We start from the raw sequence: 18,917 nt of genomic DNA, 5'->3' as shown, positions 1-18,917 counted from the left end.
ATGGACACATCATGAATTTTCTGTCCTTCCCTTGCGCTAGCAGTTAGTTTCGCAACAGCGCAGTAGCACTGGCTGGGTATTGGCCGAACTCATGTTCCTTCTAAAAGCGTGCGTCGTATAGTAAATTGTTAACATGTTTCTTGAAACACTATCCAATTTCCTTACGTTATTTCTTCACTAATCCCTTATCCATGAGGAAAGAGTAAAATATCCAGGTATTCTCCAGAATCTAGTCTTTACATTGATGTACGATGCACATCATCTTTCTGTTTCTTAACTGCTGTCACTGTAATAAAAGTTGCACCTTCGCGATCAGTTTGCTATGCCAAAGCATAGGGGCTTCGCCATGTGGAAGTTTGTTTGGAAACATGCATCCAGGACACTGGCTCTGGTGAGCCAGTCCATTACACAAAAAGGAGGTGGAAGATTATAGAAAAGGAAAGTTAAAAATTGTACTTACGTATGTGAGTATAGTGCTCTTATTGTAGAACGACGTTTCAGAGATTGACTATCTCTTTCCTCAGGTTCGTATAAAAACTAAGTACTTGGCATAGTACTGCGTCAAAAATGTAATATGAGGATTGTGGTTAAGGGTTGGTTAGGGTACATTTAAAATATTAAGTTTTTGCTATTAGAAGTACGTAAAAACCAAGCCGTTCCCTAATAAAACTTGTACAGTAGACCTATTCACAGGTAAAAAAGTTTAAAAAGTTAAAATTCTAAAAAACCTGCATAAAACACAATGCAACCTGCAGGTTTGGCCTTTCCTACCCAACTGTGCTTATCTATCCACATGAAGGTCAATTCTCAAGGAATATTTCCCCTCCCCTTAATTTTCTCGTTTCCCCTTATTACGTCACAAATCCAACGTGAATTCACGTTCCTCTCTTGCAGCTTGCATAACTTCCGGAGTGACGTGGAAACCGATATTGGGTTCAATCTTCCAGGCTTTATCCCATTTTTTGAGGAAATTGATCCACCCTTCTTCCAAATTTCCTTCGTCCCTATTAAGATGTAACGGTGATGACGTCAACCTGCATTTGTAAGTCCCTGCTTGCCGTCATTCCATTACATAGAGTGAAAATTTCCCACCCGGGAAATTTCATTCGATAAAAATCCCCATGAGGTTATATTTTCCTCACTTCAAATTTATACCGATAGATGTCTCTCCGGTCACTTTCTTCTGTTTTCTTCTTCGCTAGCAGCGGAAGTAAAAAAAAAATCACAGTTCGTCGCACGACAATCAAGGTTCAACGTCGCTTTATATTTTATTCAAAAACTGGGGCAAATTTTATTCCATAGTGTGCAACCACATATCGTAAGTTTGTGACTTTTAGAACTTTCTTATTCATTTTTAAAGTTTACGTGTTGCAGTTTTGAACTTACATTGCTTCTTTGCAACATCGTGTCCCGTCACAAAAAAAAGCAGTTGTGAGGAATGGTGTTTTTGGACTTATTTGTGAAAAACAATTTTTCCAGCATATATTTAAATCTTGCGATAGTCGTTGGTGGTAATGGTAATGCCCAGTATTTTAATTCGTGGTAACCATTTTTACGCATATATATATTTGCACGACTAGTATTTGTTTTACGAAGTAATTAATCGAGAAGTATTTAATGTCAGCATGAACTTGAGTCGGAACATAGACATTGAACCTTGAAATAACTAGAAACAATACAACGTGCTGCAGTATCCACAAGCGCACATGGCATCAAGGAAGTAACGGCATAAAAATCTATTACGTAACTGAACATTTGAATTTGACTGCATCAATTCGACTACATTGGAGGTTGCGAACAGCTGGTTCGATTTGGCAACTAGAACATTTGTGAAGGTATGTAAGATTACGTGTGTTTTAGTGAATTGGAACTTGGATAACAAACTTAAATTCTTACTTCCCAATTTGTTGATTTTGTGCATTACAAATAAGACACGATAAAAGATGGGGGCTTTGAATGTGTCATGTGCATAGAACCCGATCACGAATGAGAAAGATAGATACGTACATGCGCGAGTACAAGTGATGGTGTAAAACATTACCGCTACTAACCTAAATTGTGAAACCAATACGAGTGCGATCCAAGAATGCAATTTTTGTAAAAAATCATTTTTAACCTCAAACACGTCGTAACGAAAGCCACTTACAACTAATAGCAAAAACGAGACAAATCTTAACCGACTTAGCATTTGGAATTAATGAGCATCTAATTCTCATAAAGAAACAAATAAAATAGGCAGAGGTTTTATTATTATTGTAAAAATAAATTATAATTTAGGTATTTATAAATTAATAGAAATGGTCCATTAAATGTTGCACTGGTACTAACCTTTTTAGAAAAATGAAGTAAATTTTATCTGTATTATAGTCGAAAAAGGGATACCAGTTAAAATGCATTGTTATTTTGTAGTAAACTATTCTGATCAAAAAGAATGCTAAGAATGAGAATTGTCGATCGTACGTGAACTGGAATTTGTTGTGAATCTTAATATAAAGAATGACAGAAGGAAATATTGAAAGAATGTTGCTGCAAGTTGAATTTTGTTAAATAAACGTCTATAGTGGATGTACTATCTTTCATTGGTGTGAGTTGTGATAGGTGACATAATTGAGGTAACGCTTGTTTGTATAACTTGCTGAATTTTTGGAAAAGGGTAAAGAAGGGTGCGGAATTTACATACACCTTATTCAAACTGTTGTTATTGTGGGAATCATTCCGTATAAATATTCGGTTAACTCCATAACAAGTAAAAATTGTAATTGCGGTTCCTCGATTTATTTATCCACGCTCAATATACCTCTGCGAGTATTGGTCATTTTGTTCACACGTTTCTTCCATTTTTACCGACATCGAGGAACGGCGTTACAAAGATTATTCTTCCCCCCCCCTACAAATACTCGCTGTTTCATACACGTTTCTTCCTAATTTCCTCCCCTCTTTTCTGATTACCCCTTTTTTTGCGATTCTATGCCCACTTTCCAAAATATGTTCTGAGAGACCCGTTTTGGGAACTTTTTCCCTTATGTCCTTTTCATGCTCGCTCCATCTTTTACCCATATTTCGGCCTGTCTGTCCTATGTACTCCTTCCCGCATTGGCATTCTATTCGATAAACCCTCTTCTGTTTTTCCGGTATTTCCCTAGTTGTCTTTCCTTTCTTATAATCGGTGAAGTATTTTTCTACATTCTTTGGTGCTTTCATCCCGCAAACGATTCCAAAATCTCTCGTTATTTTTCCGATTTTTTCCGATACGGATTGATGGTAAGGGATGCCAACGTACTTTACCCTCCTATTTTCGATTTTTTCCCCTTCTTTTTGATCCCCTTCTTTCCTAATAATTTTCCGTGCTCTCTCCGCTATCTTATCCATTTCTCTATTTGTGTATCCATCTTTTAATCCTGTTTTTCTTATCCACTGAATTTCGTTGTCTTTTTCTTTTTCATTATTGCATAGTCTACCGGCCCTAATAAAAAAGTTAAGGAATACGTTTTTCTTTGTTATTTCGGGGTGCGCCGATTCCTTGTTAATATATAAGTTCCCCGATAGGGGTTTATGATGTACTCCTGTTCTAATCCTATTCCTTTCTTTCAAGATACTAAGATCCAGGAAATTAATTTTTCCATCGCTTAAGTTTTCCCTAGTGAAGTTTATTCTTTCGTCTTGTTTTTCTAATTCTTCAAAAACCTTGTTCAGTGCTACCCCCTTTCCTATAATCAAGATATCATCAACGTATCTCCCATAATATTTAATACCCATTCCTGTTTTTTCCAAAGCTGCCTTCTCAATGAAGTGCATAAAAATGCTCGCTACTATACCCGAAATGGGGTTTCCCATCGCCAAGCGTTCTTTTTGTCTATAAATACTGTCATTGACATAGAAAAAGTTATATTCCGTTACAAGGTTATACCATCGTACATATTCCCAAGCAGTTAGGATGTCTATTCCTTTTTCTAACAGCCACCTTAGTAAACAATCTCCCGCCCACCCCCTCGGTACACTTGGGTATAAGTTAACAACATCAAAACTACTTATTGTATCCTCGTCATCAATTTCCAGATTTTCTATACATTCTTTAACTTCTACGGCATTCCTAACGCTATATTGGGTGTTCTCATTTACCTTCCTTATTCTTTTTACCAGCAATTTTGCTAGCCCATATCCCGGATGTTCGTATGTTGGTATAATAGGCCTAAGTGGTATGCCTTGTTTGTGTGTCTTAGGTATTCCAAAAGCAATTGGTATGTTGCCAACTTTAATTTCCTTAATAAGGATTTTCTTTTCGCTTGTTCAGAATCCACTTTAAGCTATAGGCCCAGTCTCAATTAGCCTTTCTATGCATAAAGTAGACATTCATTACATACGGTACATTAAGATTATAAATGCAGAAAAAAATACTTCATTTAGATCGTTCGGCACCGAGAGCAGTCTCCCGCTGTCCCCTAGCCAAGGTTCTGAAATTGATGAAACTAAGGAAAGCAGTCATTGCGAGCAAGAACATTTTACAAAAAGTATTATCATTTGCATAAATTTGGAAGTTGTAGGCAGTAATTGCCCCCTGCAGGTACACTTGACCGTTAATGTTTGACCCCCCCCCCCCCCGAACTCATTTTCGACCAAGGTTGGGGGAGGCAATGCCACCCCCTGTAGTTGCGCCACTGCTGTATACCCGAATTGCAAATGATGACTAGAAATTTATTTGATTTCATATATAGCATATGATGTACATACCTAATGTTCATGAAACATTGGGAACTGTCCTAAACTCCAGGAACAAACAGTACTTCAAGGTGATGTCGAATCAGTATGTTTGATAAGAAACGTACAGTTCGTTACATACGGTACATTAACATTATAAAGGCAGAAAAAATACTATGCAAGTTTCGTACACAATTTCAAAGAAACAACGTACAAATGCCTACCAAAGATCTTAAAGCGGAGAGAGGTGAGAGTGTTGGCACATTGAGCCACATTATTTGCATCAAAGTTTATTATTATCAAGCACATAATAAATGTATTGACTGCCATGGACATAAAATTTGTCTACTTTGACTATGCAGAGTTGCAAAACAAACATTTAAACAACTGTCGGACCAACAAAACGTCTGGCTATTTTCATTGGTAAAATTTATTAGAAAAGTTAGACAACACCACAATAATAGGGGAATCTACATAAACCTTGATAATTTAAGGCCACATTAATTTCTTCAATTTATAAAACTAATGTCATTTCCCTTTAACTGAGATTCAACCTGCACAGCCCACAAATTCTCAATAGTTGACATACACACTTACCGCTTTTAGAGCTGCTAATCTATCCTTTGTCATCTTTCTAGCCGTTCACTTTACACACTATGTGGTCCACTACTTTCAGATAGAAATCACATTCACTAATTTTGCCATGAAACGACACTAAAACTAATGAAACAGACACCACAACCATAAAAATCGATACGCTTACGATTTTGCTGCTTCTGCAGTGGAGGATGTCGGTCCTATGAGTGACGTCACATCAATGCCGTAAAAATTAATAAATGTAACAGAAACATTAAGTAATAATATATAAACAACAAATCAAAATTTTGAAATGTAAAAAAAATTTCTAGACTTCTTTTGTTGTTACTTTGGTATGTATTATACTTTTCAATACTGACGTAATGATGCCGGTGTCGGAAATCGGTCTTCTTTGCGCCGAACGCCATTGTGAGCCGTAACGACCTGAGGAAAAGCTAAGGTAAATCGAGCAAATTCGTGTGCATCGGTTAATAGTTTGCAATAGCGGGTATGTTTTAAAATTGTTACATTCTTAGATATTATTATAGTTTCTTAGTTTTTTATTCTGTACACAAGAAAGCTACAATTAATGACATTATTTACGTGGGTGAGTATCATTTTCCTGTGATACAATGAAAAGGCGCCATTTCCGTACTGGAACTAAATATTTGTAAATTCGGTATGTAGTGTAAAAATGTACTACTCTTTCAGCATTGCAACTTGCCGAAATAGTTAATATTCTTTCCATGAATCATTTCAGACCAGTGAGTTAGGCAAATACATGATAGTTTCAGGTCGTGACTTAACGTGCATGCCATGCAAGTGCGGTCGCGCAATACGATAGTTATGAAAACGGCTAGTTTTTTTTTTTGTTTCAATTGTCATACAAGTTAACAATAATTGTGTTCTTAAACAATCGAGATTAAAATTATATCGCATAGTAGTACGACGCTAATTGAACAGGGATTGTGTTGCCTATGAACAACTTTTTTTTTTATTACAAAATTTGAAACATTGAACCGGTCTTTTTTTTTTTTGTTTTGAATGACGTGAAAGTGATAAAAGTTATTTTTGGTTTCGAAATTGAACTATAAAGAAGGTAGGTTCAACTGCCCACGTTTGTTTTCATATTCACTTTTCGAATAGGTTGTTGCACCATGTGTTGCAATTGGCCCTCCTTCGCTCCTTTTCCCCCAAATTCTAACATCTTTCAACATTTCGATTTGAGTGGACTTTGGCTAGAGTCTAGTTTACGTCTTTCTTGCACACTCCTTATTGCCCGTTTACAAAACCGTACTAGCAGACAGCCGGCATCCGTAGGGTAAGTAAGTTTTTCTTTTTACACTTTCTGTCAATAACTATTCACGGGAACGAGGTATGCCTACGAGGTTAGGTTAGGCCTGTTAGGTTAGGTTCCAGTAGCACTCATTTCACCCCTAAATATGTGCTTCATCATCGAAAAATGTCCTCAGTACGTTCAATCACTCATATCCGGACAACATCTGTTTTTCTCGATTTTCTCCTCCAGGAAATTTTTCCTCGCCTTGGGATGTACTTTGTTGAATTCCTTATAAAATAACCTTTCCAACGATATATGACATGTATTCCTTAGGAAAAGGACGTAAACTAGACTCTTACCTGGACTTTTAATAATCTCATATAGACCAGTATCCTGATACATTTACGTACAATGTACAAATGTTTCGGGATCGAGAAAATGCTGGCTTGTTCGCGAAATTGGAAGTTTTAATTTATTGAGACCCAATTATTAACCTGTATTACGTGTTTGTTTTTTTATACGAACTTTCTTTATGTATGAACAAATTGTCGGCTCAAGGCTACCAAAAATAATAAAATGCCGTCTTAAGTGCCGTGTCTGTATTGTCTAAACCGCAATCTCGACTAGGACTTCCATGTACGCAGGTTAGAAAATAAATATGAAACTGGTTGAGTTGACCACATTTGCCTCCTGAAATCTGACGCTGTGTGATTTGTGTTGTTTTCTACGTGTGATAGGAACTCTGTTGAACCTGTGGGAGGCTGTGGTTTCTCTGTAGGCATTGTGCTGTTCAGTTCATTGTGAATCATGTCCAAGTTTCAAAGAGTGCATATTGTTGATGCAAGCCAAGCTGGTGTGGTCCCCGAAGTTTCGATTGCTTGATTTTGTCTTTAACACATGCAAGAGGGTTTACATATGCGAAGAGATGGAATAATTGATGCTCGTGCCCCTTACCATCATTTATTCGTGGTATGCACAATTGTGGGTTAAGTCATGCCTGAGCTGGATGAGAAGGGAAACACTGATAATTACATAACCAAGTTGTCTTCACTGTATCCGTTGATGTTTCTGTAGTGCTGGACTGCACCTACGATGTCACATCGCAAACTGCTATGTGGATCCACTCTATGTTGGCCACTCACTTCTGACTGTCCCGTCAACCTCTTGTCACTGGGGAGCTGACTGATGTTTGCTGATTTAACACACTTGATCAACTAATATCTTATCTCCCACAAATCCCCCTTCAAACCTCAGAGTTGAACGCAAACCAAATATGCCTGCTTGTGCAAACTACATTTCAAATCGTAATTTCTCTGGTAATTAGTACTTAGTGAGGCTTTTAACTGTGGTAATTATTTTCTCATAGCTTTGAACTTACTCCCACAGTTGTTTCCAATATTCTAAAACACTTTGTTTTGTCATAACTTGAAGCAAACTTATCAATTGACATTTTCTTTATAATGTTGGCAACTCGGATGTATGCCATTGTCACTGAGAACTAAAATTTTACATCTTCATGTACTCGACCATCCTAACAGATTTCATGAAAATCTGAGGTGGTCGGGGTTGGGAGCTATGATTTTTGCATGGAAGAACCCAATAAACATTTCAGTCTGGATTAACAGTTTATTTTTTTAAAAAATCAATGTATTATTTACATTCTTTGTTCTTGGTCCATAAAAGAGCAGGAAATATTTCTTGTGTATACCAATTGTAACATCTGACATTTTGGTATCCCTCTATCTTTGCATTAGTTGCTAAACAGCACCTACACTGCAGGAGGCCTTAGAAAGAGTGCTTCGGCTAACAGCAGACATCGCTCGCACACTGTTGCCGATACTCTCGTGTCGTCTGCTCCTCGGACGAACAAAAGGCCGAGGTAGCAAGAGGCAGAGGTCACTCACCCTTCCAGAAGGGTGCAGCGACCTAGCTCTGGCAACCGGGTTCAGTCATTCGCCGACCTGATTCGTTCTCACACACACACCCCCATATTGTCGGCTGCTTCACACCCGCGAAGCAATCTTTTTAAGACCTTGTGGAGTATAATTCACGATTCTTCCAAGAAGGAAGAAGGCTGGAAAATGTTCATTTTTGTCTTGGTTGTTAATTTTTTCTACTATATAAAGCAGTTGGGGTCAAATCATGAGTAATGGCCCCTCAGAAGGTTTCTCATTTTTCCATTTCCATGTATTGTTTCAATCCTTTATTTTTAGGACTGTAGTATATTACAAGTAATTCTGTTTGTGGATGTGATTTGTGTTGGTTTAAGTTTCTGGGTGGAGCACCATACATTGTGTAATAGATGAACAGAATGGTCCTAAGAGGAAATGCATGCATTGTGTCATACATGTTCATAGTTTTGATGTTAGTATTTTCATGAGTTGTGTAAAATTCACAAACCATATTCATCTGCTAAACATTTCCTTATGTGAAGAAATTTGAGCTGTGATGTTTTTTTCAAGAAATTTTTCTTACCGTATTTACATGTGTATAGTGCATGTATAATGTGCACTCTGCTTTTGGATGGGTAAAATATCTCTTATAATGTGCAGTACAACCCAGTTTCAAGAAATGGCTTTCTTAGTTGTAGGTTGTAAATCTGTTGCTACGACGTCATACCTGTTCAATTGCTCTTTCCTTCTTTTTCAAAATATATACTTTTTCTTTCCGTGACTAATGTAACATTTATACGAGGCACATTCAGGGCCTTCCAAATAGCAGTTAGCAGCACACAATTTCTTCCATTAAGGAATTTACACACTCCATCATGTGTGTCATTATTTAGCCAGTAATACATTTTAATTTTTATTATATTTTTCCTTGTGTTTTCTTTCATCCGAAGTACCATAAAAATCGGAACGTTTCTTCATTTTGTGATGAACTTATTTCAACCGCATTTCACATTAGTGTCATTATCTTGAATGGAATACTGTTTCCATATTCAGAAACTGCAGGATTCAAGCTTTACAATGATATATAACATGATAGGGTTCCGTAAACATAAAAAATCAGTGCAAGTGTCCCAAAATCATGGCATGACCCTGTACGGTTTCATGGTGGCTGTCTGAATTATTCCGTGCATAATACGCACCACAGTTTTTGGAGGCAAAAAATTTTGGAAAAAAGTGAGCATTATACATGAGTAAATACGGTATTTTGTCCAGTGTGTGGAAGAAAAGGTTTTTGGTCTTAATTGAGCACAAGATTGTAGTGATTATCATGTCCTGATTCCATCCTCCATGGAACAAATGAAATTTGTTTTTCTACTAGATTGAAATGTCAGTCTCGTCATTATGTATGTATTGTATAAAGTATTTTCTTCTTTGCAGTCTTGTTCACCATGGCTCAAGATGCAGATATGCCAACATTCAAGTGTGTTCTTGTGGGAGATGGTGGTACTGGTAAAACTACTTTTGTGAAGCGCCATTTAACAGGTGAATTTGAGAAGAAGTACGTTGCAACATTGGGTGTGGAAGTCCATCCTCTAGTCTTCCACACCAACAGAGGCCCCATTAGGTTCAACGTTTGGGACACAGCAGGTCAGGAGAAATTTGGAGGCTTAAGAGATGGTTACTACATACAGGTACGTGGAAACTTGATCAGAGATAACTAGAGAGAGTGATAATTTTTATAGATTGCTAGAGTGTACAAATTTTGGTTTTACTGCAACCGGAGGCCTCAAATTATGTTTCAATTTCTAATTTGTTGATATAATACAGAATTCGCATTTACAATGTTTTAAAATTTCAACACAACATTATTTTGGCTTTATCAAGTTTCTTAGTGCAGTTATCGGCTGTAATTTGTCTTCAACATCATTTAGAGCTACTTTGGTAAATTGAGGCACATTGGTCCAAAATAGATCAGTCAACGTGGTAAGGTACTCTAGTGTATTGTTTCTCAACCTCCGGGCCATAGCTCGGTACCAGGCCCTTGTATCAACTATACTGCAACAGGTTCTGCTAGAAGTTCTTGACAAATAACGTAATGATAATGTCATATTTGTTGAGTTTTTCTTGTCCATTTTATACACAATCAAGACAGGACCTACAGTTTAAAGTGGAATCCGCACCACTATGTGCAACCGCTTAGTCATCCTTAGTTTTATATTTGTCAAAACACCTACACATAATGAAAATATTATTACTCTTTATGATTATGCCAGAATTAATTTATCAATATTTAATTTCAAGGGTACATGTTAATTCATGCATAAAACGTTAAATTCTGGAAAGTTATTTAAGAGAAAAATTCTTTGATCTTGGCATTGACTTCTTAATACAGAATTTGCCAAGCCCCGGTATCATGAAGGTTGAGAACCACTTCTCTTAGTGTTTATGTCTTCACTTTATCCAAGCTGGAAAAAGTAGCATATGAAGTTGGAGGTCAGTGCATATGATTTCTCCATTTTCTCATGCACAATCACTCCCCTGAGTTTAAATAACTGGCACAAATTTTACAACATGAATTAATATAGCAATGTCTTTTCTGATTAGTGCAGTTATATCTGTATTATCATGCAAACTGAGGAAAGAAACAAGTGTCACATATCGCTTGTCTCCTGTCGCTACAGTGTAAAAAAAGCACAACCAAAAAAGCAATTTTTTTTCCAAGCACTTCCAACTCTGGTTAGGAATGGGACAAACTAGTATATATTTGATTGGTATCAGTCAATATAGTTGAATAGGCTGTTTATTTACACTTCAACCTCTGCTTTATGCTGATGTGTTTTGTATTTACATGTAATGATGGGGGGAAAAAAGCATGTTCATAACGTGGGACAGTTGCAATTTTCTAAATGTTTTTTTTTCTTTCTTCATAATTGGAGGATGGACATTACATGTCCTCTAAGAGTGGTCTTTTATCATGCATCCCTGCTAATTTGTTCTGTCCAGCATCCTTAGGGGCCTGATGCTAGAAACATTTTTCCAGATTTTTTTTCCGTAATCTCTCAACACTTGATTTTCTTATACATTATTATATTTGTCCCCAAGAAGTATCAGCCTAATTTAAATGCAACTTTGCATGTTGTAGGATTGTAGCATTGCTCCATACACTTTTTTCCTTCTTTTTTGGTCTATAGTGGTGGACACAGGGATGTGCCAAATCTGAATTTTTCTGTAAAATGTTGATTTCCTTAAGATTCCTTAACTTTTAATTATTGAGAGGTGAATTTTATAAATTTCATAATTTCTAAGAGGCCTGCCGGTCCAAAAAAGAGAACTAAACCAATTTCATCTTTCGATGACAATTAGTTCTTTTGAAAAAAAAAAAAAAAAAAAAAAAAAAATTGTGCATCATCGCAAAAAGTTTGAAAAGTCTTATCTGGAGGTGCTACTCATACAGGAAAAGCTCCCATTGGCTAAAGGATATGTGCTGAAATGTGGATCATCTCCTGGTGTCTCTAGACAGATTTATATTGAAAGTGCATTTAATAGTGCTACACTGAAGTAATGGGAGTACAGTGGAACCTTGATAACTTGAATTTGAGGGGGAAAAGATAAAAGTAGAGGTATCGAGGATTTCGACTTGCCAAGGTTCGAGTTATTGAGGGCCAAAATCTCAGACTTAGAGTTATAGAGGTCTAAACACATTAACAATGATGGTTACATACATGGCAAGGTGGGGGGAGTTCATGTCCCAACACGATTGTTGATCACCTGACATTGTCCATACACTTAGACTTATTTAGGTCCGTGCGACTAAAACTTCGAGTTAGAGGTGATTAGAATTTAAATTCAATTCATAGAGGTTTTTCATATTCTACCTTCGAATTATTGAGTTCTAACGGCATCCCATAAATTGTACAAAAATTTGTCTTATCAAGGTTTTATTAAGAGTTGTTGAGGTAAAATTAGTATAGAGTGTTATGGTCAATTCATGTATTTTACTGAAAATGCTAGAGTTTGCTTTCTCTATTGTTGTTAGAACAACAGATTCATTGTTTATGTCGAAATTATAGAAGTATTGGGAAGTGTTTTAGAATATTGGAAACAATTATTGGAGTAACTTCAAAGCTTGGAGAAAATAATTACCACAGTTAAAAGATTCACTAAATATTACTTGAAATGTAGTTTCCGTGAGCAGGCATGTTTGGTTTCTGGTCGACTCTGAAACGAGTGGTTTAGTGTGGGTATATGATGTGCATGTAGGCTGTGGTAAAAACTTGCAAAACTGAGGTGCTGCCGTGATCTTGACTGGTAGCTTGTGGAGGAATTTTCAGTTCCTCATGAATGGTTAGCACTGCTCCGGGGTTCAAATCCCAGTCTTGGCATATTCCGAGTGTTCTTTGTGAGCGTCAATTTCATCATAGCTTATCCTAATCGTAGCAATTAGTCAAATGTTGCAGGAATCAGACACTAAATGAGGAAAATATTTGCAATGATTCATCTTCATGCTAATTTGTAGAGAATTTTTAGGATGCTAATGGGCAGTCATAATTTTCATTGACCCTTGCATCTATTAAAACAAATAGTTTCATTACATCTTGGTTTATATGAACCAAGAAATCCAGAACAGGTTTTTCTGAAGTTACTTCCTTCTTTCCAGGGCCAGTGTGCTATCATCATGTTTGATGTAACATCTAGAGTCACATACAAGAATGTTCCTAACTGGCATAGAGATTTAGTTCGTGTCTGTGAGAATATTCCAATAGTTCTTTGTGGGAATAAAGTTGACATCAAGGACAGGAAGGTTAAAGCTAAGAGCATTGTATTCCACAGGAAGAAGAATCTTCAGGTAATTGTTCAAATATGTTATGTATCTTAACGTTCCATTTCTATTACAGGGCAAGCATTAATTACACAATCAGGGTTCCTCCTGGCCGTAATCTACTTAGGAGTGAAAGGAGGGCAGAAAAAATCTCACATTTTCTCCTGAGAGTTTCTTGGTAACAAGTTTTTTGTGTGAAAATGTTAATTTTATTGATTTTTTCAAGAAATGGGAAAATGAGTGCAAACCATGTAAGAGGAGTTGAGCATGAACCACTTGGTTTCTTGTATTATGTGAGAAAAAATAGTTATAATAATTGTAATCATAGCACAGAAAACAGCTTGAATTTTTTTTGCCAATGTTCATGCATTGTCTGCTTCATCACGTCCCTATCAAATACACATGGGCCATTCCATTGTCACGGGTGGGAGATGTGGACATTTTTTAAATTAAACAAGACTATTCTTCTGATAGTTAAGCAATATTTTTCTTACTTTCTGTGTCATGGGTGGGACAGACGAAACACTTCCTCTTCGCTTAAGAAATTGATTATAATTTTCATGAATTGGCACATGGTGGAAAATAAATTATTTAAGACAAGGAGAGAAGGTAATTGACCTTTTAATATTCTATTGAAGTTGAGGGAGAAATGTAACAGTTAAAGGAGAAATTAATTGTTTTTTGGTGTCAAGGTGGGACACAATACAAAAAACAAGTAAATCAAAAAGTTAAAATAAACTAACAATATGTAAAATACCTTCTAACTTAATTTTGTATGATACAGTACTAGAGTTTTTATGCAAAAGACAATTTTAGATTGTTCACTCGCAAGATAGGATAAAGTTACAGCAATGCATTTAATTATAAAATTTCAGGTTCAAGGGCACTTTCACATGGAATGCCCTACATGTATTTCACTGAACAAGTCGGAATTTTGTATAATTTGAAACTATGCAAATGCATGATAAAAATGAAAATACTGACGTTTGCTTTTTTTTCCAGTACTATGACATTAGCGCTAAGAGCAATTACAACTTCGAGAAGCCTTTCCTGTGGCTGGCTAGGAAGTTGATTGGAGATCCCAACCTGGAGTTTGTTGCTATGCCTGCTCTTGTGCCCCCAGAGGTGCAGATGGATCCTCAATGGCAGTTGCAGATTGAGAAAGACCTTGAGGTAAGTGCAGTTTGCTCCAATTTCATCAACAAAGAACTGGGATTTTTTCTAGGGCTGAAGCCATATCTAATGTACAGGGATACGCAAAAGTAGTGAAGAACGTAACGAATGAAATTATTCCATGTACCCTCCACCGGCTGCCACAACCTGGACCGGAACTGGCTGCAGGTGCACTTTGTGCTGTTAACGTTGATATTTAATTGTGCATGTACTGTCATTACACTGAGGAATATATTCCACGTTTTGTGAAGGTGAAGTTAAACTTCTGTAGGCTGATTACCGTATTTACGCGTGTATAATGCAAAGTACAATCCAGTTGTAGATTGTAAATCTCTTGCTATGTAGATAAGAGTGTATATCACACCTATCAATGAGTTACCTCTTGCTATGTGGACCAAGAGGAGAATATCCTCTGCCTTGTAATCAAGAGGTCCCAGGTTCAATACCCAGTGGAGGCACATAGTGGTTTTTCTCCCAAAAGTTTGGCATGTTCCAGAAGTGTGATGAATTAACTCGAAAATTTGTTCAAATGTGAAATCATGCCTTGTACCAAAAAGTAAATTTTACCTGCGTGAAAATCATGAATCAAGGGCTATCGGTGTTTCGGGGATACATCCCCTCACCAGATTAAGAGGGAAGGATCTCAAAAATATTTCTGTAAAAGTGGGCAAGAACTGTTCCAGCCTTTTACTTTTATACTGTTTTCTTGTTGAATTTAATACCGGTAAGACGATGAACTTGACAATGGTGGAGGATAGCAACTTACCGTGCTTTGCATTGCCATCATTAACTCAAAATGTTTGTGCACTTGACTAGATGTCTGTAGTAGTTGCAGCAACTTAGTTTTTATTCAGAAAAGTAAAGGTGATGCATAGTGTGTAGCTTGGTTTATCAAGACAGTAGACAATATACCACCTATAATTTTTTTCTGGTGGGGGCTTGTTGCTAATAGAGGTTACACAAATAGTGACACATTGAAGAACTAAGGCAAAGGATCATGGATGCAGCAGTATCACTCAGACATGCTATGAAGAATAAGTTTTTGAGCTATTGACGACTCAAATCAGTCTTCTAGAATATTAAAAATTAAGAATGTTGTTTTGAGATCACAAGTGGTGATAATGTTTTTTGTAGAGAACATTTTTGGGGAGAGGCTAGATCCTCTAATACCTCCCTTAAATGCACAAGTAGTTTGTATTGGGAATATTAAATGTGTCATTTTCTCCTTACAGGATGCACAGAAGACAGCTCTCCCCGATGATGATGAAGACTTGTAATCCGAATAGTGGAGGGATATTCATGAGATTCCTTTGTATTTTTAAAAATGTAATCGGATAAGAAGAAAAGAAATTTTGAAGTGGTCTGCCTTGTTTAGTGGATTTTTTTCACAAAATTATTGCTTGTTTTGATAGACCAATTCCCAGATATTTATCAAAAGAACCAAGACTTGTTACATGGATTTGAGTGTCAGCCTTGTGCAGTGAAGTGAATGGGTGGTGATTGAATACTTGGAGCATGTATGGACAAAGAAATGTTTCATATTTTTATAACTGGAAGCAAGGAGAGTGCAGTGAATATTCTTTACCTTGTTGATGCAAATAAAAAGAAATCGATACTGTAATACTTAGTTCTTTGAGTGTATGAAATATTTGAGTAAGGACCTATTAAAATGCAGTTATTGAATTTGTGATGGTTTTGAGATTGGTAATGATAGCAACCATTTGCAGGGATATTGTTATGCCACAAGTATTGTACTAGCTTCAAAAAACTGTTATTTGAAGGTTTCAAGTTCACACATGCCTTTCTCTCAGAAGATAGCTAAATATTTCAAGGCCAAAGAAAAAAAATCACTGGTTGAACTTGTGTTGGTTTTTATGTACATGTGCTGATGTATTTTTTTAAAAATCGCCACTATACATGTTTCCTGACAATGATTTTTCTTTCTTGTAATATTCATAACAAAAACTCCTCAGTCATTAATATCACAAGAGTGATGACATAAATTTAATAACTTAGTGAACAAATAATGCATTTGTTGTCCACAATTCTGCATTGTTATTTAAATAAAAGTATGCAGTGTTATCCATGTTGATTAACTTGTTGCTCATGGTACAATTTGTAGATGTTTACCCTGCTGTGTGAAAGCTGTTTAATTGCATTCCTGTTATGGATTTGAGTGTTACACTGTAAAATGGCAATTTTTTTTAACTAAAAGTGAGATTGCACATTTAATGGGTTTCTTTTTACATGTACCTTCCAGCATACGTGGTTACAATTTGAATAGTAGCATGCAACTTCCACTACATTTCAAATTAGCGAATTATGATAAAATTGTTGCAATTTTTATGACTACTTCTGAAATGTGTAAACTATGCCACAAACTGCAGCAGCCTTATTTCCAGTCATGTATGTGACACACACACACCTTTGCATACCGACACGAATAATGATAATCTGGCTCACAAATTAAGCATTGAGATGAAACTTATTTTATTGTATACATTAGAATGTTAAGAGTAAATAATATATTACATTGAATGTTTGACCATTTAAATTGCTTTTTTACAATGGTCATGTATGTGACAAAAAATAGAAGTTACATTTCACATACATTTCTTCTTCAAAATTCTGCGAATTATACAAAACAATATGCATTTTCATATTTTGAATGTTTTTTTACAAATTACCAAAGGACTAAAAATAATCTCTTTAAAAAACTGTAAATAGAAATTGTTAATTTTGCAATGTAGGAAAATTGTGCCAATCATGTGTGCGACAGGCGATCCGTAGAGGCACATATTTTTGGTAAATAAAAAATGAGAATTTCGGTCCAAAACCGGTCAATTTCAGGTTCAAAAGTGGCAAATAAAATGAGACTGGGTAGCCCCAGAGCCGATATATGCAGGGACAAGGCTGTAAAAATTGAGACTTTAGATCACCCACCCCAGGAATCAAATCTGAATCTCCCATGTAGCAGTCAAGAGACTATACCACTGCAGAGTACAATTTTCTTGAACTATATCTAAAATAAAAATTTTACAAGGGTCATCCAGAAAATAGACCGTTTGGTTATACAAAATGAAAAACACAATATTTATTGGAAAAAAACAATTGTTACATACCTGAAGCTCCTTCACTTCTCTACATAATCACCTCCTACATTTGAACATTTGTAGTATCTGGGCACAAGCTTCAGAATTCCCATGTTATACTCTTCTGCCGCCAGTTCATTAAGCCAGGTGGTCACTGCATTCTCCAACTCTTCGTCACTTCCAAAACATTTACCACCCAGAAACTCTTTCAGCTTAGGGAAAAGGTGGAAATCGCTAGCAGCAAGGTCCAGACTATAGGGTGGATGATCCAAAAAAATTCCCATCCAAATTGATCCAGCAATTCTTGAGTTGCACCAGCAGTGTGAGGGCGGGCATTGTTGTGTAGAAGCACAATTCCTCCAGAAAGCATACATTGCCTCCTGTTTTGGATGGCTCGCCGTAGTTTTCTTAGTCTCGCAATAACTATTTGCATTGATCGTAGTGCCTTTTGGTGGAAATACGCGAGCGGTCTTTTGTTTGAATGCAGTGACCACCTGGCTTTAGAACTGGCGGCAGAAGAGTACAACATGGGAATTCTGAAGCTCGTGCCCAGATAGGACAAATGTTTAAATGTAGGAGGTGATTATGTAGAATAGTGAAGGAAGCTTCAGGTATGTAACGGAATTGTTTTTATTTTGTGTAACCAAACTGTCTTTATTTTCTGGATGACGCTCGTAGTATTAAACCCCTTTACATTTTTATTTAGAATAAAGTATTCTGGCTTTCAAGTCTACATGTATAATTTGTTGTAATATCTGCTAAACCTGGTCACGAAGCAAGCCTTGTGTAGTGATTTTCAACTCTTGAGAGACTAGAGCATGGTAAATTCTGATGCCCTGCTCAAAAATGTTACCTCTCTAATTTTTTAAACTTTATACATTAACATGCACCAATGAAATTAATTTTTAATAAATTATTCCCCATGGTATATGTCTAGGATTGTTGAAAAATATAAAATTGTTTCAAATAGTTGGCAATCACTGGTTCTAATGAACTCTCGCTGGCTGGTACAAGGTCACAACCTGGCAGTTGAGAGAAACACTGCCCTAGTACACCATGTGGCCCTAAAACTGAGCGGAAATAATTAGCCAGAAAGGTAATTATTTTTTTAAAATCTGGCTTTCCGACTTGAAAATTGTGTTTGTCCACTTTCTCATTATGATTGGACCTACAGCTTAAAATGTGACCTGAACACTGTGCCTCCATTGGGGATTGAACCTGGAATCCCTTTATTACAAGGTGGCAACATTACTTTGTCATCAGGATGCTGATTCATATACGTACAGTATATAATATTCAATCAAAAACCTAGTCATTTTCCAACAACAGTATTCACAATAATAAGTTACTTTTGGCTTTAAGACTTCATTGTACAGGGTGACCCAGAGATG

At 36.4% G+C, this 18,917-nt stretch overlaps 2 protein-coding genes across 8 annotated transcripts in view; one reads left to right on the top strand and one right to left on the bottom strand.

Moving 5' to 3' along the window:
- Nucleotides 1-5,484, bottom strand: part of Syx1A (Syntaxin 1A) — a 184,361-nt gene extending 178,877 nt beyond the window's left edge. For all 4 annotated transcript variants that reach the window (XM_083123494.1, XM_083123495.1, XM_083123497.1 and 1 more), the window contains exon 1: nucleotides 5,293-5,484. In XM_083123494.1, the coding sequence (XP_082979620.1) occupies nucleotides 5,293-5,325 (33 nt within the window). In that variant the 5' untranslated portion in view covers nucleotides 5,326-5,484. The remainder of the gene's footprint in view (nucleotides 1-5,292) is intronic.
- An 89-nt stretch (nucleotides 5,485-5,573) lies between these two features.
- Nucleotides 5,574-16,661, top strand: LOC145988561 (GTP-binding nuclear protein Ran). 4 transcript variants are annotated; one of them, XM_083123499.1, is made up of 5 exons: nucleotides 5,574-5,731; nucleotides 9,880-10,133; nucleotides 13,100-13,288; nucleotides 14,264-14,434; nucleotides 15,667-16,661. In XM_083123499.1, exons 2-5 carry the CDS (start codon nucleotides 9,891-9,893, stop codon nucleotides 15,709-15,711), a joined length of 648 nt encoding a protein of 215 aa, XP_082979625.1. In that variant the 5' UTR covers nucleotides 5,574-5,731; nucleotides 9,880-9,890; the 3' UTR covers nucleotides 15,712-16,661. The 4 variants fall into 4 exon arrangements, with proteins under 4 accessions (XP_082979625.1, XP_082979624.1, XP_082979627.1 ...); XM_083123498.1 differs by having other exon boundaries at nucleotides 5,672-5,779; XM_083123501.1 differs by lacking the exon at nucleotides 5,574-5,731 and adding an exon at nucleotides 5,858-5,878.
- The last annotated feature ends 2,256 nt before the right edge of the window (nucleotides 16,662-18,917 follow it).

The sequence above is a fragment of the Lepisma saccharinum genome, chromosome 6 (assembly GCF_977018435.1).
Source record: "Lepisma saccharinum chromosome 6, izLepSacc3.1, whole genome shotgun sequence".
In the NCBI taxonomy this organism is placed as follows: Eukaryota; Metazoa; Arthropoda; class Insecta; order Zygentoma; family Lepismatidae; genus Lepisma; species Lepisma saccharinum.
The sequence above is the reverse complement of the archived record's forward strand: the minus strand, read 5'-3'. Positions and strand labels throughout refer to the sequence as shown.

Excerpts from the sequence above, each read along its gene's own strand:
- LOC145988561 (XM_083123499.1), top strand. The coding sequence starts at position 9,891 with ATGGCTCAAGATGCAGATATGCCAACATTCAAGTGTGTTCTTGTGGGA. Across the intron at positions 10,134-13,099 it reads GAGATGGTTACTACATACAG|GGCCAGTGTGCTATCATCAT; the intron begins GTACGTGGAAAC and ends CCTTCTTTCCAG. Across the intron at positions 13,289-14,263 it reads ACAGGAAGAAGAATCTTCAG|TACTATGACATTAGCGCTAA; the intron begins GTAATTGTTCAA and ends TTTTTTTTCCAG.